Source organism: Ptychodera flava, chromosome 20 (genome assembly GCF_041260155.1).
Source record: "Ptychodera flava strain L36383 chromosome 20, AS_Pfla_20210202, whole genome shotgun sequence".
NCBI lineage: Eukaryota > Metazoa > Hemichordata > Enteropneusta > Ptychoderidae > Ptychodera > Ptychodera flava.
Window position 1 is genome coordinate 26,822,606 of NC_091947.1, and position 25,386 is coordinate 26,847,991.

At 35.8% G+C, this 25,386-nt stretch overlaps 1 protein-coding gene across 1 annotated transcript in view; it reads right to left on the reverse strand.

Moving 5' to 3' along the window:
- Positions 1 to 9,989: 9,989 nt before the first annotated feature.
- LOC139120452 (uncharacterized) overlaps positions 9,990 to 25,386 on the reverse strand; it is a 31,847-nt gene continuing 16,450 nt past the window's right edge. Inside the window, 7 exon segments of the mRNA XM_070684862.1 lie at positions 9,990 to 12,188; positions 13,333 to 13,443; positions 14,574 to 14,692; positions 15,290 to 15,419; positions 15,724 to 15,868; positions 23,551 to 23,649; positions 24,062 to 24,136. Of these exon segments, the coding sequence (XP_070540963.1) occupies positions 12,115 to 12,188; positions 13,333 to 13,443; positions 14,574 to 14,692; positions 15,290 to 15,419; positions 15,724 to 15,868; positions 23,551 to 23,649; positions 24,062 to 24,136 (753 nt within the window). The 3' untranslated portion in view covers positions 9,990 to 12,114.

Below are 25,386 nucleotides of genomic sequence, written 5' to 3' on the forward strand. Positions count from 1 at the left end.
TTGAATGTATCCCACTCAAACTCATTAAACGTTCATTAAACATTCAATTTCAATGATCTGTTTGCAGTTTTAAAACATTAACTCGACAACTTTTGATTGCCAGTTGGAGTATGTTTCTTGTCCTCGAACCATAAAAGAAACTCAACAACGATAAGAATTATAGATCTACGATATTTTAATACCTGAGTTTTACGTCTCTCTTGTGTTAGGTGTTGACTGTTAGATCTTGGGAGAGGCTGATCGACAGTAAAAAACATGTACACAGCAAAAGTTGCTGAAAACTTTTGCAGATATGCTTCGTTTCTGAAAAAATATTAACATAAATGTTGGATTTTAGGTAAAAATAGCCATGCCATTCAAATGCGGAAAAACAAAATCAAATTTTAGATTATGGAAATAGTAGGCTACATACTGACATTCTGAGCAGCCATCCAAGATCTAACAGCAAATCCCTTACTGCCGAGAGATATCGTCATTTGGTTCATATTTCCGTCATTTGGTTCATATATTGTAACTAGTCAATCAAACACAATTGTAAAGAAGCGGTGATTTTTCATGTGTAAATCTTCGGCATTGCTTGAGACGGTCCTTATTTAGCCGAGTCGATACACCTATAAAGAATACATATAGAGAAGGAACATTCGATTTTGAGAAGGGGTTGTCGCTATTCGAATCCTTGTTTCTGTCTTCTCCTATTCGCACTACTTTGGTTGTTTTACTGTAGATATCGTTAAAACAATTTCATTAACAGTCTCTTTAGCCGTTTTTTTTCAAGATTGGGTTAGTTTATAGCCAGAGGTATAAATTTGATTTTCCCCGATTTTTCCCCAGATGTTTAACCGTTCTAAGCACCCTTCTTAAAATGGACTGGTCCTTTTCTATGATTACAAGGCAAACTTGTCAACGATATAGACTTTGGTATATAAGGTATTGTCTGCGGAAGTTTCACAATATCTCTATGTGATAGAGTCGGCTGTCAACAACTACAATATAACACGTGACTAAAATATCACTCATATTTAGAAATAATAAGTACAGGTTTTTCTGGGAGTTTTGTGATGTTTAAACTTAATAAGGAAACACATGATTTAAAAACGTTCGATGACGCTCAGGTGCACCTTCGATACAAATTTCACCCTGCGAACTCTCGTCCCCGTATCTAAATACAAATTGCTGTAGTTTTATTTCCATTGAAATGTAGGTTATAAGACGGAAATGTGGGTCGCCGGGGAGGTGCAGTTGTGGAATTTTTAGGTAGTGTGTTTGAACTGTTCCATTCCGGAATCGTTCCCCCACCGTTATGCTGCTGTCTGGTAGTCTTGTAGGCGGACTAGTTTCTCGTCTCCTGTGCCTATCTGTACTTGTTCACTTCAGACATACGATCGAAAGCTGACCTAAATACTCTGAACCCAAATAGGACAATGAGGGGACCGTTGGAAACTGACCTACTTCTATATCCGTTCGTCCCCTTCCCCTTATGCGGTCAAACCGCAGGCGCTCGTATAGTTAGCAGAGTATGGTTATTAAAGTGGCACTCCCATTTGGTAACATTTTTAAAGCACATTTTTTTAATGCCAACGGTCGATATTTGACGTGGCGACTGCGCGCGGATCGCGAGATATCGATAAAAAACATGTCTTGAAAAAAGTAAAAGTTTGAATTCCGGTGGCCCACCTAAATTCAGCTTCCGAACATCGAACGTTCGGCACTGGGGCCATTGCCAACTAAGCTATGGAATACGAGTCTACGCTAACGCTGCTGTACGCCACAGTACTACCCGCGTCGGTGATCGGTCATGCCCCGTGGGAGAAAGCTGAGTCTTACTGACTTAGCGTAAAAACGAAAAACAATTTTTGCTGATTGCACCAGAGTTCGCATAGGTGACTAGCACAGTTACGTGCGGTTGATACATAGCGGCAGCCGCGTGTATGCGTCTATACCACGCGCGCGGCGTACTGTGTGGCAGACGACAAAATGTAGTCATCGGAGGCGGCTAATATTTGACACGTAAAAACTAATGTTTATGTGGTATTGGTTTAAAATATGATACAACTGATTTAGAATAATGAAAACTACAAAAACTAAGGATAAGTTTTCAAAAACTTACCTGAGGTCAAGGCATAATGCTGTATATAAAGTCTTTGCAGTGGGAAGTAAATTAATTGCGTCGTTCGGACTTATTGTAGACTCCCTAGAATATCGCCAATAAGCACAACAACAAACCTTCGGGGGATTTCGGATTAAAATCAGGAACGATCGTAAAATTTCGGGATGTGAAAAATACGCTCGGGAAATGACATGTTTTTATCTATATCTCGCGATCCGCGCGCTGTCGCCACGTCAAATATCGACCGTTGGCATTAAAAAAATATGTTTTAAAAATGTTACTAAGTGGGAGTACTAGTGCCTCTTTAAGTGCAAAAAAGGGCACACTGCACTTGGAGCGCCTTTAGGTCAAAGTGGCCCGAAAACATCACCAAAAACATCATGGGGGGGGGGGGGCCACTTGTTCGCACATTCTGAAGTTTGACCAATAATCTCTTGGGTAGGGTAGGGTGGAGAGATTTTTCAGCCAAGACCATGGCATTATGTACGTTACTTTCACAATCACAGGAAATTCCCTAAGACGAAGTGTTCCAAAGATGATCTTAAAGCCGAATTTTGTGTGGCCTTTCGTACTTATCCACGAACAATAAGTGACCAATAAATATCAACCACGCAATGGTGTGCGGAAAACACACAACAGGAAAAAATTTGCAAGGGATCGAAAACGATATGTTGCAAATGTTCAATAATGGTCTGTGGATGAACATGTGCACATTCTCCATGCTTGACAATGACTTTCCAGTGAAGTTCAGTCAGCGTTTCTCTGTCACGTGGTACATCTAAATCTGCACCAATGAAAAGCGACCTTCAATCTTTTAAATAATGTTTGAAACCCAGAAATCAAGCTATTTTTTAAAGTTGTCAAAGGATTACCAAGGTTGTTTTTATCCTCTGTTTTCGACTTGAAATGATATTTAGCGCGTAAACATGCTGATCAAATTGGATGATGAACGAATGAACACCATTTAAATTGTTGGACAAAAAGAGAAGGCGAAAAAAACACGATTTTCCTAGCAGTCATATTCTAACCCTACAACTTAAGGGTCATTACATATATTTTTGGAGTGTGGAGCTCAGAAATCTGGGGAAACGACAAATATGTAGAGCAAAATTTGTTACGGATATTGTGCAATCCTGCTGCTTTTTGAAAAAAAAATATTTTCTATATGAATGTCGGCCCACAAAAAAATGTTGAAATTTTGTTTGCGGAGTGTGAACTTATACAAGCTTTGCGAATGCGGAGAAAATGTCAAATTTTGGAAAGCGGAAAAAATAGCCTGTTGGCGTTCTGACAACCCTCCTCCACAGATTTATGGTCTATTCCTGATCGAGTGCCAATGTTTATAAGACATTTTACGGCTTCTCTGAAGAGCGTCCACATTTGCTCATGTTTGCCACTATTAATAAGTATTGCAAAATCGTTTTGTAAATGAAGTGTAGAAAATAGTAAGGCTTGTATGAGAGAAACAATAGCAAGCATTCTCAAATATTGCTTTAGAAATATCGGATGGTACACCTGAACAACACGAGGCCACATTATCCTTATGGTAAAAATCAGTACTTTCTCTTGGGTACCTTTCACGGTGAAAAAATACAGATGACCCCCTAAGATAATATCAATTTGCAGTACTGCTTACCGTGGGCCAAATATACTTCAATCTTGCTAAAATGTAAATCAAGCATTATTGTATCGTTACGCCACGTCCATTATTGCAGCGATAGTATGCCTATACCCGCTTGCAAGCACTTATATATTGCAACCATGATCTGTAAAAGTTTTTAAAAGGGTAATTCATGTTGCTCCGCGCACGCGTACACTGAGTAGCTCAGCATTTGTCAATCGCTAAGCGTTCGGTTGATCTTAAAGTTGGTTGCTGTCGACTGTGATTTGGACGAAATATGACTTCGCCATCCCATTGACGATTGTTACATAACCCGTCTCTTCAAAGGAGCGGTGTATGCATCAGACAAACAGCAACAAGACGACAGACACTACCGACATTACAATGGATGATTTGAGCATTTTCACACCTGCATCTGCAAGGGGTAAAAGAGAAAAAAGAATACGTCATTGGTAAACCTTTGCCCAGTGTACGGGAGATTTAACTTCACTCTAGAAAAATACCATGGTTCTGTCGACGGACAGCAACCATGTTCAACGACCAGAGCTATATATATATATATATATATATATATATATATATATATATATATATATATATATATATATATATATATATATATATATATATATATATATATATATATATATATATATATATATATATATATATATATATATATATATATATGTATGTGTGTGTGTGTGTGTGTGTGTGTGCATGCATGCATGCATACATACATACATACATACATACATACATACATACATACATACATACATACATACACACACATACATACATACATACATACATACATACACATACATACATACATACATACATACACACATACATACACACATACATACACACATAGATACACACATACATACATACATACATACATACATACATACACACATACATACACACATACATACACACATACATACATACATACATACATACATACATACATACATACATACATACATACATACATACATACATACATACATACATACACACATACATACATACATACATACATACATACATACATACATACATACATACATACATACATACATACATATAATCAATTATAGCACAAATGTTATCTATCAACTCAGCTTCGTACATCCTGGTATCTGGCCGTTGCATAAAACATTTTATCTCTATGGGAGACACTTGCAAGTATGTTCAAAAAATCAGAATATTGTGAGGTGTGAGATTTTACAGCTGCCTGGAACAGCAGGAAAAAGACTCGTACTATTTGATTTTCACAAACTTTACGTGGAAAATAGAAATACTTGGTCTGTAAGCGCAAAGTTCCAGTTGATAGGGTCTATGCTAAAATAAATCGACCGATGTTTGTCATGGACGACAGACAACCGCGAGGAAGACTGGAAGAAACCGACTAGAAAGACATACATTCCTCGTAAATGTCGTTCAAGAGAACTTACAAAGATTTTTTTGTTTTCGTTTTTGTTTTTTAATAATACCCTATTTTATAATTCGTTTGACGGCCTTGCATACAAACTGATAACCAGAATCTGACCTCAAATTCGTGAGATGACGTTTTGAAATGATCTGTGCAAAAAATGACCAGGGAACGTTACAGACAGTTCTATTCAGTGGATATGATGACAGATCAATAGCCAATCCGTAACCACAGCACTCCTTATGGATCGCAACCAAGTCAAAGATAATAGTGAAACCCTTCTTTACGAATTCAAAACAACAATATTAATTGAGGTGGTGAAAGGTCATAAGGGAAAATATCTAAAGCGTGCGTGTTGAGGTAGAAGACAGATATTTGGACTCTTCTTTTCTGATCTATCACTTATGGGGGTTCATTTAAAAGCTCTTGGGGTAAAAAACTGTCTTTGTTTTAAGAAAATCTGAAATTATACATTTTCTAATAGAGTTACAACGGGATGGCAGCCATTTCAAATTTATCGGGAAATGTTAGGTAATTTGTATCTCTAGTGCAAAAGTTATAACTCCTGGTTTGGTATCCTCTTTGAAAAACAACTTACAAAATGTTAAGTTCACCTTTGTACAAATGGTAATAACATTACTGGCATCGCAAGACCAAGAATAAAATTTCAAGGGTCTTTATTGCTTTCAGTTTTCACGTTAATATGAAAACATGGAAATACCTATGACAAACATTGGAGTACTACAGATGGCTTAAAAAAAACCCAGGAAATTCATCACGCTGAATTACCCCATCGTCAGAACATCATCACAAGCCACTTTAGCTGCTATAATTGTAGCTCTGCCGTCGTGCGGTGGATTCTGTTGTATTTGCTGTCCAGGCTGTTGTTGCGCCGGTCTTTCGCCATCGTGACTTTGCCAGGCGTCAGGGGGAGGAATTCAATTTAAGTCGTAAGAATGGGAATGAACAGATGTAAACGTCCAAATATTATGGTAATGATAACCGAGCTGTTTCGTCCCAGGCACTTGGTGGACAGACAGAAAGTGAGAACTGACTGTAACCAGTTGTGATGTGTCGGGACAAATCAACAGCGCCTTCAAAGTTAATACTGTACACTTCTATCGCTCATAGTACAAAGAGATCGAAATAGATTTACTGCAGCACACTATGGACTGTCGAATCTAAACAAATTTGCACCCGTCTAGTGGTTACTGTACAACATTTGAATTATATCACTTTACATGTAATATATTCAACTGTTTTTGAACACTGCAATAGTGTTTTTGCCAATATCGAAGAGCTGGCATTGATCGTTTCCTGTGATGTTAAAATTCAGTTTCTTCATGATTGCTATTCCACAGACCTTTGCCATCGGCATTGAACCTTTGAGGACATATTGGAAGTTCTTAGGCCCAATCAGTGCTGGTAGTTAGCAAAGTAGTCTAGTCCTTTTCCGGAGTATTAATCTGACCGTTATAATTGAATAATACAAATAGACTCCCTAAGTTGCCGTGAATAGTGACAATCGACCAATCAGATGTAATCTTCTGAGCACGCTGCACATCAGCTGTATTTTTGCCTTCGGAATTTTTTGGCCAATGTGTACGACTTTTCAGACCCCCTGTTACTTTCATACTAAAGAAGGTTGCAATGCTTTGACGCGGTTTTGCACAACAGGGTCATAATCTCTCTTCTCAGTAAAACATCAAATTCTGTCATAATTGTATTAATGCATATGAGTTAGTGAATGTTCTGGTCACTGCTTGAATTCACCTACATTGTACATCCGGGCTCGAGGGATTTCAGACTCTGCATTGCTTTTGCAAAGATTGGAATCCAACACTTCTATGTGGGGGCCCCTGAAATTGTTCCAGAGAGAGCATACAGGGATATGTGTATTAAAATGTTGTATCTACAAAAAATCTGCAAAATTTCATTGTTTTAAATGCAGTTATGTACGATTATTCCCTGACCTGGAATCTGATAGTCAATTAAGTTACAACTGTCATAGGTATGGGTCATGAGTCAAATAACACACATAATAACACATAAGACTTTTCTTTGAAGACAAGCTGAGATATTTTATTGACAAAAGGTGATCGTTTTCTCGCCAGAGCTTTTGCTCTGTCAGTTCCCACATCTTCAATTACAAAGAAAGTATATAGTAACATTTAGAGAAATGGCAGTCCAAGATTCTGTGAACTTTTGGAAAATTCTAAAATTCTTATTATACCCATGATCGCATCAGAAAACTTTCAATTTCCATGTCTCTTAGATTTATTGAAATGATAGCATTATAATTCATACATAAATGTTCATACATGGCATGCTAACATCTGTACCCGTACGTATGTGGGAACTCAAATAACCACATGGGAGATTCATAACCCTGGTAGCTGTGCTGTAAGTAGAGTTATTTAACATTTAATGGGCAAGATATGTAACATAACTTTCTCTACGAGATATGGAAATAGCCGTAATTAAAGGGATACAGTCATTAGAACTGCGCTCAAAGGTCATATGGGACCCGTACGACAAATGTAAACACTGTATCAAAGGTACAATGGTGATTGATGAAAGTTAAACCATGTCTGTTATAATCTACTTCGTGTAATTTGAATGTTGCAGCTATGAGGTCAAGGTGCATCTAGATAATAGTGCAGGAAATACATTGTTAATTTGTAAACAAGAAACTTGCACAGGCGCAGTTCAGATGACGGTTTCCCTTTAAGATGTAACTGTTGAGCTTTAAACCATGATGTATTGCTTAAGTAATTTTTGAAACGAACAGCATCATTTTGGCCATTAACAGCGGTTGGCATGCACCTACAAAACATGGGAAGGCCGAAGATGAATTTCCCATTAGGGCTTCTGGGATTATACGGCGATTTAAAAGTTTCAAATTCAAGGGTATCAGGAAAAAGGTTTTAGAAACCACAAAAACAAGATGAGTTTTGGGGGGACCTTTTTAAATTTTCCAAATCCTAGGAAGACAGCTAATGCACTTCTTCCAAAACAATTTGGTTTTTGATGGAATGTGTATATTTATTATTTATGATGTACTGAAACAGGAATGGGGGGGGGGGGGGGAAGAGTTGCTGTAGCATGGTATTTTCAAAAAAGTTTGACACATTGTAAGCGGCTAAATAGATGAAAATGTGTGCTCATGCACTGTACCCCGAGAGAATGTTCTAGACTTGATTTACTTGTCAACAATTGGGTACAATATTAATAGGCAATGAGGGGTCTTAACAAGCCATACACTGGGTTTTGTTTGGTGGGGATCTGAAGGGGAAATGGAAGCTTAACTGTCTGGACTATTGTGCTAGAAAGCAAATCATTTCAAAGAATCCTCCTTATAGCGTCATTGGATGTATAACATGTATAACATTTCGACAGATTAAGTTGACAAGCATATGAGATAAAACCTGTCTAATTGGCACGTCTGGACTGTACCTATGGATATGAAAGCAACAGAAAACAAAATGGCTGCCTGACAACCATATTGGATTACATCACATGACCAATCTGCTTGCCTGTATAGGTCATATAGATCAGTACATTTTACTGTCTTTATGCCAAGCGGACACGTTGTTGTTGATTCAAAATACCCATGACAAATAACAGGCACCAGGCCAGGCCAGGCAAGTGCATTGGAATGCATAAGGAGGACATAATTGAAGATGTTTAGTCTCAAATTTGCATCAAATCTATAATAACATCTATAAGTAACAGTTCTATAGACACAGAAAAAACTGGAACAAAATGGCTGTACATATATATTTGTACAAAGTAGAATTTTGAGATGCTGTCTGAGAAATGTTCTCACAGATAGAGAGTCACACTGATAGATGCACACATGCAGCCTGATTAAAATCTGATATTCTATATACTCTTTTGGTGTGAGCTAAATACAGTTGAAATTTATCCAGTTAAAGTTACATGATTAAAATATTGTCTACAAAGTTGCCCTGAAATAATGTTTAATTGTGCAAAGGTAATTTTCATTTTCCTGAGTTAATTAATCGTTAAATAAAACGTAATAAACACAAACATTATTTTTGTCCAGCTATAAGAGTTTGTTAGAAGTAATGTATCGCTAATTTGCATATCAATTATCATACCAACTTGAGTTTGAGCAAAATTGTACCAAAATGCTGTTAGGAATATTAAGCAAATGTTAAAAGTCACCAAGAAATTATTTTCTGAATTGATATTTTTTTATCATTTTTAGGATAATTTTTGTTTATTTATATATTAGTTATGTGATCAACTTGGTTTGAACAAACCTAAATCTGCATCAGAGTAGAAAGGTATAAAAAGGTCCTTCCAAGATTTCAAAAAGTCCTAGAGCAAATGGTTTCCAAGGTTACAATTATTGACCAATATTTACATCTATTTTGCTCATTGCACAATGGTCATAGAATCAATCTTGCTTGAACAACCTTAGATCTGCAACCGAGCAGGTCTGTTTTTGCAAAATATCAAAGGTCTACTTTTGGTAATTTGTGCATTTACTGAGCTCATTTGCATATTTTTTTGGCATTAAGCCAAAGTGACATTAAGATCTTAGAAATTCCATCCTTGACCCAAAGTGCATGTACACTCCAAATTTCAAGGTCACAGGCGCCACTATTTCCTAGGAAACTAAGTGAACAGACTGACATACATACACACGTACTTACAGACAGACAGACATACAGATATAGATACATACATACATACATACATACACACATACAGACAGACTGACATACATACACACGTACTTACAGACAGACAGACAGACAGATACTAGACAGCTACTGCCCCTATAGATTCTTTTGCCCTTTATATATGGCAACTGGAAGCTAACAAAGAAAAATAATTTTCAAGAAAAAGTGAGTAGAAACCCCAAAACTGTTACTTAATGTAAAAATATGTATAAATTTGAACTGAAGTTCTACTGAGGAATATTTGTACCAATATTGAAGAAATTGGAAAAGCCATTTGTGAAAACAAATTCTGCATACAAAAGTTGATGGATACAGCATGAGAGACAAGCGACGCACAAATCACCAATCTGATAAACCTAGCAACATTAACAGCAGGGCCAATGACTCCAATTTATTTAACTGGTGTCCTGAATACATATTTGATTAAAGCATTCTGATCATTCTGATTACTTCATAATTTTTCAATCTTTTGTACGGCTAGTTTGTCTCTGTACGTGTATAGTGTATGTTGTTCTTTATAGAGACCCTCTGGCTTTTGTGTTACGTCTGCGCTGTGCTGTGACAGACAAAGAGATACAAGGGCTACACAGACAAATAGCTCACACAGACATTGTTGGAAATCACAAAGAAGGAACTGAAATGATTTGTGACTGACTATGAAAGTAAGACACACAGACCAGACACATAAAGTACAACAGCACCAGACAAAGTTAGCAGAACAGCAGACATTCAAAACAATAAACTTGTTGTGCTCTTTCTACCAGTTAAAGAATTTATATTCATTATTTTGCAGATTATTTAATTTTTTATCGCTAATAGTGCAAAAAAATTTGCCACTTCAATCTTTAAGCTTGCTATGGGCATTTTTCCTTCATTTCTATTTTTATTTTAGGAGTCTGTTGTATTGGTCACAATCGTGTAACACAATGAAATAGTGGTAAACAAATCAGGCATCCAAGCCAAGTAACTGACAGAACAGACACAAAGATAATGATACAATCTTTCTGTGTTTGGCATTTACCAGTAAAAGATGCTACTCAGTGAAAGGTGGTTCTCACAAATGGCACAACTAATGCGTTACCATGACCAACAGTTATTCGATTTTCTTAACATATTTGATGACTTGCACAAACAACTAAAAAGCAATATTTATCCCCTTAGATAGAAAAAGAACACTATATTCTAATGCTTTTATGCAATTTACAACTACTTGCTATTTTTAATAAATAAATTCTCCCTTAAAAATTTACATAACCTCAATAATAAATTTAAAATTTACTTTTTGATCTGGAAGATACTACATTTACTCTTATTTCTAGATATATATTCTAAATGTATCTTTATCAATAATAAAGTTGCTACCTACAGTACTACAGTGCTGGAGCTTGGCAAAACCACGATGTACCATTTTGTTACCTAATACACAATACAATGACTTGCCTATGTGACATATATAAGCATACAATATATCTTTTTCGTTTTTCACATCAAACACCAAGGACAGACAATAGTTCTCTATTTATTGCAGAGGATGAAGATGCATATACTAATATTGACAAATAAACAAGAAATATATATAGCAATCTGAGTGGTATTGGAAGACCAAATATTGTAATTAAGGCAATATGGGAGATAAAATTAGAATTTATTTCACTAAAAGTTGAAAATTTGTTCTTGGAAAGCACACCATGGTTATGCTGAGCCCCAGTGCTGCTACACATGTGCTACGTCTCTTTGTCAAATGTTGACTACTACACACCTTGAAATAAGCCAGTATGCCTTTAAAGTGTATGTCTCTGCTTTCTTAAGGTACAGTATGCCTCGGGGATAGATATTTATACTCAAACTTTTACAATATTTCTCTGATCAACCACTTGTGACGGCTCGTTTGGAAGCTCTTGGAGTAAATAAAATTTTAACTGCCTTTTTTTTTGTGAAAATCAAAAATTGCCTTTTTTCCCATTGACTTAACACAGGGATAGCAGCCATTTTGAAATTTAACGATTGGTCAATTCAAGGTAATCTGTTTCTCTTGTACCAAAATTTGCACAGTAACCCCTGATTTTTATTGATTTTGAAAGAAAACGGTTGAGAGTTTATGTGTGGAAAGCTTTAGCAAAAGTTTAAGTCTTACACTTTTGAGGCATATACTACCTTAAAAAAGAAAAACAAAAGCAGAATTTGAATTAGCCTGCGGTGGAAGCAGATTGGTGGTGGGCAGATCTTACAGCAAGGTGATCAGAAAGGCAAGATTCAGCAGTACAAGTGATGCAGTGAGGTAGGAAGCGGAGGAAACATCTGTAAAGGATAAAATAGAAAAAAAAATCAGAGTTTATTTTGACAAAGATTAATTTCATGGCTCACAGAGTATAAGGCAGCATTTCACAAATGTAACATGTCTTACAGTTCTTTGCTATTCTCTTGCTTGTTGCATTTCTCAATACAAAATGACCAGTATATCAGATGTATTTTGAACATTTTTCGGAACATTTTTGTGAAAAGTCACAATTACTTTTTATATTATGTTCAACGAATCTGTAAATCATTTTTATTTGACAATATTGGTACGTTGGTTCTCTAACAAAACATTGTATGAAAACTTGTCTACACTACAAGTTATGGCATTTTGTTTCACAATGTGACCCAAAAATTACAGCAGACCTTCAGCAGAAGTCAGTACAGCAATGTGAGTAGTATGGTATAAAATGGGATGTTGTTGCTAGGATATCAACAGCCTTTTACTCAGCTGTACGTAATCACATCATCAGCATCATTCCTTGGTTTCATTGCATCTCAGTGATTTCTTTTTCCTTTTCAACTTTCCTGAATTAGAGTTTTCAATAAATGTGATTCATGGACAAGTAATATCTCTTTGTATTTGTTAAGATTATGCACACATTTTAAGTTTTCATTGGCTAAAAAGTGGCCAATTGTTATCTTTAACTTCATATTCAACAGAGAGAAGTATGTCTTAATGCTGAGGAAAGCCACTTGACTCTAAGATCGGCTCATAATGCCACAGCACACTCCCCTTGGTGTATGTGAGCCATCTTTGTAAACAGAGAGTGTGGGTTCAGTTTACAAACTGTTGAAATTACAACTGTAGTATATCAAAACAGTCTCAATTTTTCTAAAGTGTCCACTGTTCAGTAATTAAGTCTGGTGAAAATACATGCTGTTGCCACAGACATGTTTGGATGATAAATTGAGGAATCATAAAACAATGATTGACTCAAACATAGATAGTTTTACAAAGTGTCCCTGGAGCAGCTTTATTTAGCTTATTTGATCAGTGATTGAGAGACATTTGGTTAGAAGACAACAATATTATCATTCATAATCAGAATACTCATTTCCTACTGGTCGAGTAGACTGGCACATACAACAAATGACCTTTGACATGATGTAGTATCTGAAGACAGTAAATAGATAAAAAACTTACCAGAATATTCCATGGGGCAGTAATCTGTCGGCGCATACACACCTAGGTTTTCATTGTTCTCACTGGTTGCAGCAGTGATGAAGTTATTTCTCAGATTTGCAGAATTTGGGCCTAAATTAATATTTGAAAATGTACGAAAAAAAATCAAAATTGATTTTGGTCATTTCAACTTAATCAGCTGTTTTCTTACAACAAACACATTGATGTAATGATATAAGTATTTCCTCTGTTTAAGGCCAGTGCCGCAGAGACACTGAAATATGCAAACAAGAATAAACATACACGTCAAAATTTATATAACATTATACTGCTTGCATACAACTAAACATATTCTGGAATTTGTGTCATAAAATACTTAAATGAGCAATCATATATCAGTACTATGGTCCTATCATGGGTGAACTTTTGAGAGTCACACCTATGTGCCACATTCATGGAGATCATCAATTACGGCCATTCTTACTGGCACTGATGACCATCAGTGCTTTACTATTACTCTGATATGAACATTTACTAAGCTAATTGTAATTTTTGTGAGAGCTATGACACATTTCCCATTAATTACTGTTGGTGAAATATTGCTGTGCGCTCATTTATCTTTTAAGATAATTGAATTCAATTTAACATTTTTGCCAATAATGACTTTTTTTTCCATAGTCATAAATCATAAAGGGTAATAATCTCTATGATGTTTTACAATAATTTCTATTTTTTATAAAACGGCGTCACCAAGGTTTGTGAATTTGCATCATGGGAAATGTAGAGGCCATCCCTGGGATGACATGTCACTGCCACTCATTTCAGAGTTAAAGTTTGGATGAGAAATAAACAAAACAGGGGAAACGGAACAGTCCTTGCACATTTAGATTCTGATTCTAGGTCACCCTGTGGGTGCCATATTGTTAGTGTAGTGAATCTTGATGCAAGTAAAACATTGTAACTGATCTTTGTTTGATAGTTTACATTTGGAGAACTGCTAAATGAGAAAAAGTACAGATATTCTGCGCTAGCTTCCTCTTTAACCTTAAAGGAAAGTCTTGCAATTGTAGATAGAATCAATCTGACCATGCAAATATACCTCAAAAACATCCGTTCCAGTATTCCTTCCTGTCAACTTTTTCCGGTCTATACACTCACCACTATAAAGTCAGACATATCCTTGGGGGTTTCCTTTTCTTGTTCAAAATAGGTCACAAAGTTCATGTTATATAACCTAGGGGGATAGCACTAAGTAAACTTACCGATAAACCAAAACGCAATTGTTTGACAATCCGACACTGAAGTTACTGGCTCCCTGGAAGCTACAACGCGGGACATGTCAACACCGACAAAGGCAGCGACAGTCTGCCTGAAGTTGTATCTGTGGTTCAAATGGAAAGAGATTTCACATCATACCAATAATTTTTCTCTGATATGATTTAATCTTTGTATTTTTTGAAAGTTTCAGTTCACTCTCAGTGAAGATTTAAACTGTACTCCGCCATAGTTTCTCTACTGTCTCTGACTCAACCGTTAATTCTAACTGCTGAATTCCAATTCAGCCTCAGATAACAACATGCTCTATCAACACTTTATAATAAAAGGGTATGAAAATATTTAATGCATATTTATTATTATCGTCATGCTGGAACTCAAATTCAATTATCAGGTTTTACCATTCTATGGGAAAACTATTTGAGTTATTTCACATATTATGTTTGAAAATATAATTACAGTCAATAAATTACTTTGAGCTTTAAGAATCCATGGCATCAATAAACAAAATTACACAACAAAACTGTCTTGTGTTTCAATGTGGTAAATGCTCCCACGAAATCACACTGGCTCAAAAAAATACATTCATTATCTCACAGAAAGTTTATTTTCGCGATATGCATGAATACATTATTTTTGACACTGAGGGCAGTGTTCATGTTATTTCTCTTTTCTTGAATAAAATGCCCAAAATGACACTTACTGGTCAAATGTGTCTTCTAGCGTAGCAAATCCAAGAGAAACTCTTGCTCCAGTTTCTTCAGTAGGGAGCAGTGTCACACAACTGCCTCCAGACCCACCAGATGCGGTCACCTTTATTGTACGACCAATCACTGTAAACATTGAAAGAGTGGTTACTGATCACTATGGTAGAGAAAAGACAAACACTGAGAAAAATGTCACATCAAGTAACCTTTGACCTCAGCTACTTGCCACAGTAATACATGCCGTAGAATATTTACATAAAAACAGTCACAATAAAGCAACCTACAAACATCCCCTCCCTTAAGCCAAATGTGTCGCTTCTGTTTTATACTGAAGTTCTGGAGACCAAAAGATGCTTTTATGGTGATTTTTTGGCCTTATTTTCTACTCTCTGTAAACTCTGAAACTATTTTCATGTATGTTACGACATACCTGAAGATTCTCCTATAAGAGGCAGGTTGATATCTGTGTACCTCGCACGGCCATCCTCTGGAGACAGGTTGCCATAGCGACCAGTCAAGTCACCAACTTGACAGTGGCTTTGATAGGACAGACTGCATATTGAATCATACGAACCCTGTGAATATACCAAAAGTGAATGTAAGGAGATTAATTAAATGAACAATTTCCAGAAATTTTATTTACTTTAACAACATATCTAGAAATTCCCACATTGACTGCAGCTTGATGATGCATATTAACTTCCCGGTGTATGGTATCGGGCAGTAACCTGCCACAATAAAACTGAACTCCTGCTGGGAAGTAGGTATGCGCTGCGGTGGTGAAATGCAAACTACCGGTAGTATTTTACTTTTGGTTTTAAGACTGAGCTCTGAAATGTATCATCTTGTGTGGTTGGATAAACATTTTGGGGAGTTTTAGGTTGTAAAGGTCACCAAGTATAACTTGCTAATGAAATGTATCATAAACACTTTTGATATGTTTTTTTCAATAATATAATCAGCAGATAAGTTTGGATAAAGTTTGGATAACACCACAAAAATGCATGCAAGTATATACTAAGGAAAGGAAAAGGGTGAGGTTTGGCAGATTGGAACTCTTTTGCGATCCAATCCCTAAACCCATATTGACAATTGGCAGTTCAGTCTCTGGGGAATTATGACAAGATAAAGTCTCATTGTACAGGGTGCAAAATTTCAGAAAACAGCTTGCCTTCTCAAAGACCTGCCTAAAAATGGTTCTTTTGAGTCTGAAGTGACTTTGTGGGTTGATTTGCTTCAAATTTTGAAAAGAAAGACACAGAGAAATCCACCTTTAACTTTTTCACCACCGTGGTAAAATAGCCTAAAACCATTGTTATCAATGGTGATTGTGGGCTAGTTCATACACAAATGGGGTGAACAGGTTCAAGCTCCCTTTCTTTTAAGATCAAAATTATTCCACCTTGATTTTTGTCCCATATTTATTAGCATCTACTTGGCATATGTTCAAGTTAGATGTAATCTGCAACTTTGATGATATTTGAGAAAAAAAAACTCAACAAAATCGGTTTTGCTGAAGATCAGGAGATTTTTAACTTGGATGTGTTGCATATTACACCAGAGGGAACTGAAAGTGACTACTTACAATAAAACCACCAAACTATGACAGACAGTGTAATGAAAATGTGAAATACTCTTTGTTCCATGTTTACGGATTTAACTATGACAAGTACGTGACTTTCAAACTCTCATATCATGCATATGGCATTGTTGAAAACAGATACTGAGATATATTTGTGATGGGAATATCAAAGAGAGGCTGTTTTTAATGTTGCACTATTGTATATCGCTTTGAATGACAAAAATGAAAAGATGATTGCAAAACCCAGATATACTATGAACACTATATTTGGATCTGATCTTGATGATGTACAATTTGGCAAAATAATTGCCATTTCTTCAGTAAAGGATTTTTATATTTTCCTGTCCCACCCAGAGCAAAGTATGTGAGTTCCCATGCATGTTGAACTTGTTGCTGTACAAAAAAGTTTGATTTAACTGTTTATTTACACTTTAGGTATTTCACTGAACATAATTGGGAAAAACTCAGTAAAAATGTTTAGATTAGGTGCATAAATATGCAGATGAAAGTTAAATTCCATGTTTGTGGAAATCATTGTAGCAGTCTGAGGAGATCAAGACATTTCAACGACATTCCACAGGATTTGAAGTCATCACAGAACTACAAGAAGTCTTTCTGTGACTTCATTTTACCAGAAAGACGAATGCATTGTCATGAAAAACAGTGCTGGCACTGACTTGGTCTGTCCACGTCAAAAGTAAATCTTCTCTAAGTACTCGTCATTTGCTGAATGTCTTTCCCTTCAATGAGAAGACACAAAGAACTTTTCAAAGATGTTATTGAATCCACAACACTGCCAGATAATGGTTCCTTGTGTTCACAGGTGTATTAGCTGGGGATTCAAGGGTCTTAAAATTCTTTCCAGTGTGTGGGCTTTGAATACTCACATCACAATTAGCAGCCTTACAAGATTTTTTTGCCTACAAACATTCTGACTTGTTATCTGGTTTTGATTGTGCACTGGTAATCAAATAATCCAGCTCCATTGGTCAGTCTTACTTTGCATTGATGCAGTACAAGGTTATATATTCAGGTCCAATGGCTGCAATATGTACATTTTAACATAGATCTGCTCAGAATGACAGCAATATTTGTAATGATGGGCAAAGGCAAATAAATTTGCATAACAATTGATGCCACGCCTGTCTTACATCAGAAGATGACTTCAGTGAATTAGTATGATGATTACACCCTGCACAACTTTCAAAGAACAGCAATAGCACTCTTGAAAAGACTCTAGATCATGGATGTTTGGTTTTTTTCTTTTACATAAATATTTTTTCAAATCTGCCTTGGTTTACCAGTGAGTAGAACACGTGATTTTATACACGTATGTCACAACATTGAATTCAGTGAATTTTTTTTATGTTTAGTTTTGGCTCTACACATCCCTCAACTCTTTTTTTCATATTATTTTAAGTTTGACATCGTGAATTTAGAACAATGCTTATAAAACCTGATATATAGATTGGCTTTTACATAATAATTTCCTAAAATCTGCATCAGAAAGTGAACTAAAGACACGATCAACTGATTAAGGAGCAACATGTTTGGTAATCTTGTATATGCCTTTGTTTTCTGTCACAGTTTCGGCTTCCGAGAGATGCCACTGTAGACAAAGATTTTTACAATTGCTTTGGATTGAAAACTTTCACCTGGAAAGTTTTGAATATTTTTGCAGGATGAAGAATATGAAAATGAATATTTCGAAGATAAATTAGATTGCAAATGAAAGATAAATAGATTTTTCTGGAGATAGGTACATTTACTCTATAGCTTTTCAAAATTTGTTTGTTCTTTAATGGGTAAAACCTCCTGTGTACTTATACACTGAAGACAGCAAAATTTGATGCTTCCTGAAACGGGCGTAACCTTTAATCCTGCTAGTTCACACACGTTTTTACCCTCAGGTCAAGTTGGTTCAAACTAGAGAAGCATAGCATGTCCTATATTTTAACAACACTTTCGAACATTTGAAGGACCCTGAAATCCTAGATACTGTAAACATGATTTTTACTGACAAAAACTGCTATAATGATAGCCAAGTGGGTGAAAATACATATGGTTTTGGCTCAATACCACTTTTACTGACTTGGCTGATAGGGAAGTCCTGTATGGCAGTAAAAAGCTTAATACTAATCTTAAAACATCAATAGCAATATGTATTTTAAATGCATGATATGATTACAAAACTCCAAAATTCTGCCAAAAAACTAAACACAAGGGAGGTCACAAGGAGAGATTTTACAAATGAACTTGATAGTACATTCTGTTTTATATACAGTTCAAGGTTTAGGGTTGGAAAACTATCATCTCTAATGAACCATGGAAATCAAGAAAGACTCAACATGAATGAAATCAGCATGACAGCGATCGATTTAAACTTCCAAACATATCAATTTAATGGGAAATGAAACAGGCCGTGTGTCCAGATAAACATTGGAACAGAAATTAATATACATCATCAAAACAATCCCTCTGACGCAAATATTTCATAAAATTTCTTCAAAACAATTGAAGACATGTTTATACGGAGAAAATATTGTTATCATTCCTTGTCACTGAGATGAAGGAATTTCAGCATATCCCTGGAATACCGGCACACCCATGAATCTTTCAGTCCTGGGCTGATGCAAGCAAATGCCAGAGGTTTTTTTCTTTTTAGTATGTAGTTCAACATTGCATCTGTCAGTGCACTATACCAAAGTTGGTGAGAAAATATGCTTTGCAAGCATACCTGATAGGCTAGAAATTTTCCACTATCAAAACTGAGAAGGTCTATCCTGTCTCTGGCAGGAAAGACAGGGTGTTTATTCAACTTTGGTACTGCATTGAACTTGGCATATTTTGACCCCTCTGGTTTGTGTAGTACTGTCTTTGTTTTTGCTGTAAGTATTCACACAGTACTTGAATACTTGCATGAAAATGTTCCAGGTACATTTTTGTTTGTTTTTACACCTTGTTGCACCTGTTGATTCACTAGAATTTCTTTGTGCTGTAGCACTGCCATATGCCCCAATAAATGGCTCATAAAATTCCGAAAGGACATCTTGTTAGGTATACATCTCTTTGTCCTGAGTGTGAGGAATGTCATTATTACCCAGCATGCAATCTAAATTAATCTATGATTGAGGACGTATCAGTCATGCTTTGGTGTAGACTGTTTTGTAAATGGTCATTTTTATGTTATTTATGTTATATTTTATGTTATGTGTAATTTGATAAGTATATTTTGCAGTTTGGTAACACAGACAAGTGTACAGATTCTGTGTTTTTGGAAGGTCTTTCATTCATGTGTGAAAGTTTCATTAAAATTACCATCAGTTTTGCTTGTAATCTGTACTAGATTATACTAGATACTAGATACTCAGATAGATGTGAAAAGGACATTTATTTGAAATGGATTCCAAGATTTTTTCCTCACCATGTACAGCAGTGTTTGGTGATTGATTGTGATTGTGAATTATGCTCCTGATGTGTTATTGTTGACTGCATTTTTGGCCATAAAAGCTACAGGATTTGGTATGCGGGGATGGGCTAATTATACTCTGAAACAACTTTGGTGTGTTTGAGGGTCAATATAAGTGACAAATAAATCACCAAATGTGGATATTGTATGATAGCAAAACCTAAATGAGCTCATTTCTATGTTTAGTTGTTGTGGTTCAATCATAGTTGGTGCAATCTGAGGCTCCACTGTTTTAGTTCAATATCCCTACATCTTTGGCATGATAATATGACCAAGGTTTGGCACCCTTGGAATGACGTAGGCTGATTGTTGTCCGAAACAATGACAACATTTCTGTAAATAGTGACTGTTACATCACGAAGGGTGGAAATCCTATAATTACAAAAATGCAAATAAGCTCATTAGTTTTTCTTATGCCGATTATAATTAACAAGAAGATGTCAGGGTGACTTTGTTTGATATACAATGTTGAATCGTGAGCAGACTGACGTCATTGTAACAGAGTTATCTCACTTAAATTTCACACTTGTTTTATTTTAGTCCTCATCTTCAAAGACTCCATGTTTGATTACATTTCTATTTTTAGAAGAAGTAAAATTGTCGGCAGAACACTGCAGAATATCAATGAACCTTTTGTGTCAATGACCACTTGCTGGGCTTTTACAAAAATGCACCACACCCCTGAAACTGCCTGCCATGGATGGGTAGGCTTTGGTCATTTTCTCTACAAAGGATTATTGTTCTATTTTGTCATGGATACATGTCAGAGATAGATGACTTTCGCATGAACATCCCATACAGTTCCGTTTACTAGAATCTCATTTTTCCCCATCAGGTTACAGTTCACACCTTGGAAATAGTATTCCTGGCTAGGTAGCACACCAAAACACCATCCCTAAAGTTTTCACTTTTAAAGTTATACCTGACTGATTGCTTCAAATGTACATTTAACAAGAAATTATATTTTTAAGTAGGTAACTTGAAATTGTCACAACAGAATTCATTTTTGCAAAACGTTAAGTTTTCCTTACTTGCTACAGTTATTTACACTCATTTTTCATTGATACAGGTGGAGAACAGGTATTAATTTTAGACAGTCAAAGTGATTCCTATTAATTACTTAATCCCTTTCACAGCATAATTTGGAATATCCCGTCTACTTTCAGTTTGATTGGCAGACCTACATGTAGGCATATTAAAATTTACTACTCAGAGTAGTTAGAAATTCTGTAGATGCAGAAAGTCAACATTTCTGAGAAATGACACAGGCTCATTTCTTGGAGGACCGTATTACACAAGGTGAAAAGATGAAGATTCAGGATTTTTGTTTATTTGAATTCAGCTTAAATTTGGCTAAATGCAACACCGCAAAAGCATAAAGCACTATCTAACGGTGTGACAGAAACTACTTGTTACTCCCAGATTGGTTTCTGGATTTTATACGACCATTTACGGCAACATCTTTAACCCTCTTGTATAGACTACATCGTTCACCTCATAGTGACTAGCTTTGGTTTGGAAATCTGGATGACGTAGGTCAAGTTCAATTTAACATTTTCATGAACTGAGAACATGACTGCTGATGCAATTGAGCTAATTTCCTTGTAAAGTCTGTTCTTTTGTCAATGTCGGTGCATAATGTCTTGACCTAACCTAAGCATCAGTAAGTTTAAGCAACTTTAGACCAATGATTCTCTGAGACAATGAAGGTATTAATTTCAGTGAATAGTGAATAGTACATGTGGCATGACTGCTGACGCAAATGAACTTACGTCCTTGTAAAGTTAATTGTCATGTCAATGTCAAGGGAGTTTTTTGACCTTAGGACAAAGATTTATCACTTGGGATGACGTAGGCCCATTATTCTCTGAAACAATTGAGATCTTTCTATGAATGGTGAGTAATACATGACCCAATGAGGAAATTGTTCATGCACTTGCAAATGAGGTCATGTCAATGTAAGCTATCGTTGTTCCTATTTCAATGTCTGATTAACAAGATGTTGCTTTGACGTCATTTCATTGGAATACAGTGCTGGAGTTTTGCAACGTCATCACAACAGACAAAGAAATCTCACTAATGTCAGACTTGTTTTTAGTTACTAATCTTTAAAAAAATGCCTTTTGAATGATTGAGTGCTTTTGTATTCCTAGTATAGACTGAGCATCAAATTGTCAGCACTGAAAGAATGTTGAAACTGACATATCTGCCAAGTCTATCACAGCTTACGATAAATCTCTACACATTTGCAAGTCTTGTTACTCTTTTGGCCTTGACTTTCTGGTAACTCACCAGAGCTACTATAATTGGGGTTTAGGACTGAAAGGGCTCCACAAACAGACACCACACCCCCTTGGTGTAACTGCTGTGATGAACTGTCCTGTGACTTCCTTTTTGGACCAAATGGAGTCAATTTTATCTTGCAATGAAGAAACGGACTTGCATTAATACCTTTCTGTCTCCGTTGCTCAAAATCTTTTTTCCCAGTACAGCTCATCTTTCCAGGGATAGAACTCTATTCACTATGGTCCCTAATAAAATCTCTTCATACTTTGGAGCAAAAATAGTCCTTTTCAGAATCTGGTTTCAATATGATTATTTCCACTGAATAAAGAAGACTTCTGAAAATGTGAGATTGATTTCACTCATGATAGATTTCATACCTTTGCAACAAAACGTGATGAGGCTAAGATAATAAAAATACTACAGCTTTATTTGTAAGTGGTGTTTCCCCCCAGAATGTACAGTGAGGGTAATGTGCCTCCCCTCCCAATGCCTAGGGGATATACCATGAACATAGCAAGCATCAGTTCAACAGTCTAAAATTTCTCAGCTCATGGATCAGAATATCTATAGGCAGATCCATTCTCGACTTTACAAAGCACTATAAATTGTTAATTATCAACATACATTGTACAGGTATGCGTAAAGTATGCATGTTATTGTTTTAGCTCACTTAGTCCAGCCATGGAGAATTTCATGACAGAATTTTTCAAATAGCTTTGATCATGACAATGGGAAGAATATCAAAGTAAATACGGCTGTCAAAAAAGCCTGAACATCATCCCACACCGTCTATGAAAGGTCCTGATAGCAACTTGTTTGTGAAACTTCGTAAGTGTAATCTTTGCTTCAACATTTTCTGCATTGTGAAACTAAAGTATTGTTTGTTGAAACACATGCGTGGCATGATGTATTACACCTACCCCAGTTTCTACTTGATAAGGGTTGTAAACTTCACCAATACCATCACAGTCAGCAGTCTCTGAATATCCTGAATAAACACTCCATGAATATGGTACACCCTGGAGACAAAGGATTACATTTAGAAGTAGAGTCGAGGTCCGGGCAACTTGTCAGTTATATCATTATTAATACAATATGAAGGATTGTTGTTGTATGAATATATTGATTGACAATAAATAACTTTGTATTGACAATAAATAAATTTGTATTGACAGTGTGTCATACATGTTGTTTAAATTCTCAGAGGTGTTGAGATTTTGTAAAATGAAGAAAAAATTCCAAAACCACAAACTTGCTTGAAATAATATCAGTTGAATTCAATTTCATGATTGCTTCATGGATACTCATCAAAATCGACAGTTTAAAAAAGAGGAACTTGTGTGTTTCTCCATCATTTCATTCTATTTTGAACTCAAAATGTAAATATTGACTTCACGTCTGTGTGTACACCATTCACGTTTATGTTCTTACCTCGCCTTCTTCCAATGTCAGATCCGCTAAGATAGTCGTATCACCAAGGAAACCACCCTCATAATAAATTTTTTTCTGAAAAAAAAACAAAATGTGACTTTTAGTGCATGTTTAATCATGTTCTTTTAAATAAGATACACCCGAGATGTGTTTGATTGTTTAACAAACAATGGCAAAATAGTACAGTACATTCTCTCATTTGTATTTGCACCTTGGGAACAAATATTGCACCTTACGGACAGATATTCAGACTCTCAATTTTTTTCAATTCTTTTTTGATCTACTGTTCGGGGGTGGTTTCATTTTGAAGCTCTTGGATTGAGTTAAGTTTTCACTGACCTAATTAGTTATGTGAAGATCAAAATTCAATTTTTCCCATACAGTATAACACGGGTACAGCAGCCATTTTGAATTTCAAATATCAGTAAATGTTGGATACTTTGTTTCTGGTGTGCCAAAATTTGTAACCCCTAATTTCTATTCTTGATTCGCCAAGAAAATCTTTCCAAGTTTCATTGAGGAAAGTCAATGCAAAGGATTAAGTCTTTCAATTTGGAGGGGTGTACTATCTTAATTAAATCTTTATCACCTGTAGATATATGTTATATGTATGACTATATACTTTTGTTTATCTAGGTTTCTTTTGCCTTTTGATATTTCAAGATTATCCATACACATCTGTAAAACAGTCTCTGTAACAAACTTAAATGTTAATACTATACTTGGTATTTCACTTTTTTAAACTACCAGTATAGTAGGCAAGCTACAAATTGTACTTAGCACAGATTTGAACAGTTTCAGTGCAATATTTGCTTTTAGTCATTATAAGGTTAAAATAAGCTTCACAATGGGAGATTAAAATGTATTGTATGAATCAAAAATATATTGAAAACATGCACTGTTCTCAGTTGTAAAAACTAACACACAACAGCAACTACAGAGCTGATCACACGTACCACATAATTAACATTCACGGTTTGAAAATAACTGCACACATATTGCAGATTTTATGTGACATAACAGATTCTGGTTTGTTATAATTGGAATAATCGTCGTTGGGTGAAAATTTCCAGATTTGGCTTGGAATTGGTGCCATCGCAAGACATACCTACATAATAGTGCCTTTTACTTTTAGGAGTTGTGCTCAATCTTTCAAAAATACCCTGTCAGGTAAACCATAAAATATGAGACTTCCCTTCCATATACTGCCAAAACATGCAGCTTCTGACAAATGCCGCCTGACAGCCTTGGCATGGAGTTCAAACTTTGATTGAAAACAATGTTGCCACAATAACAGTAAGAAAGTACAGATGTGTACAGAAAGT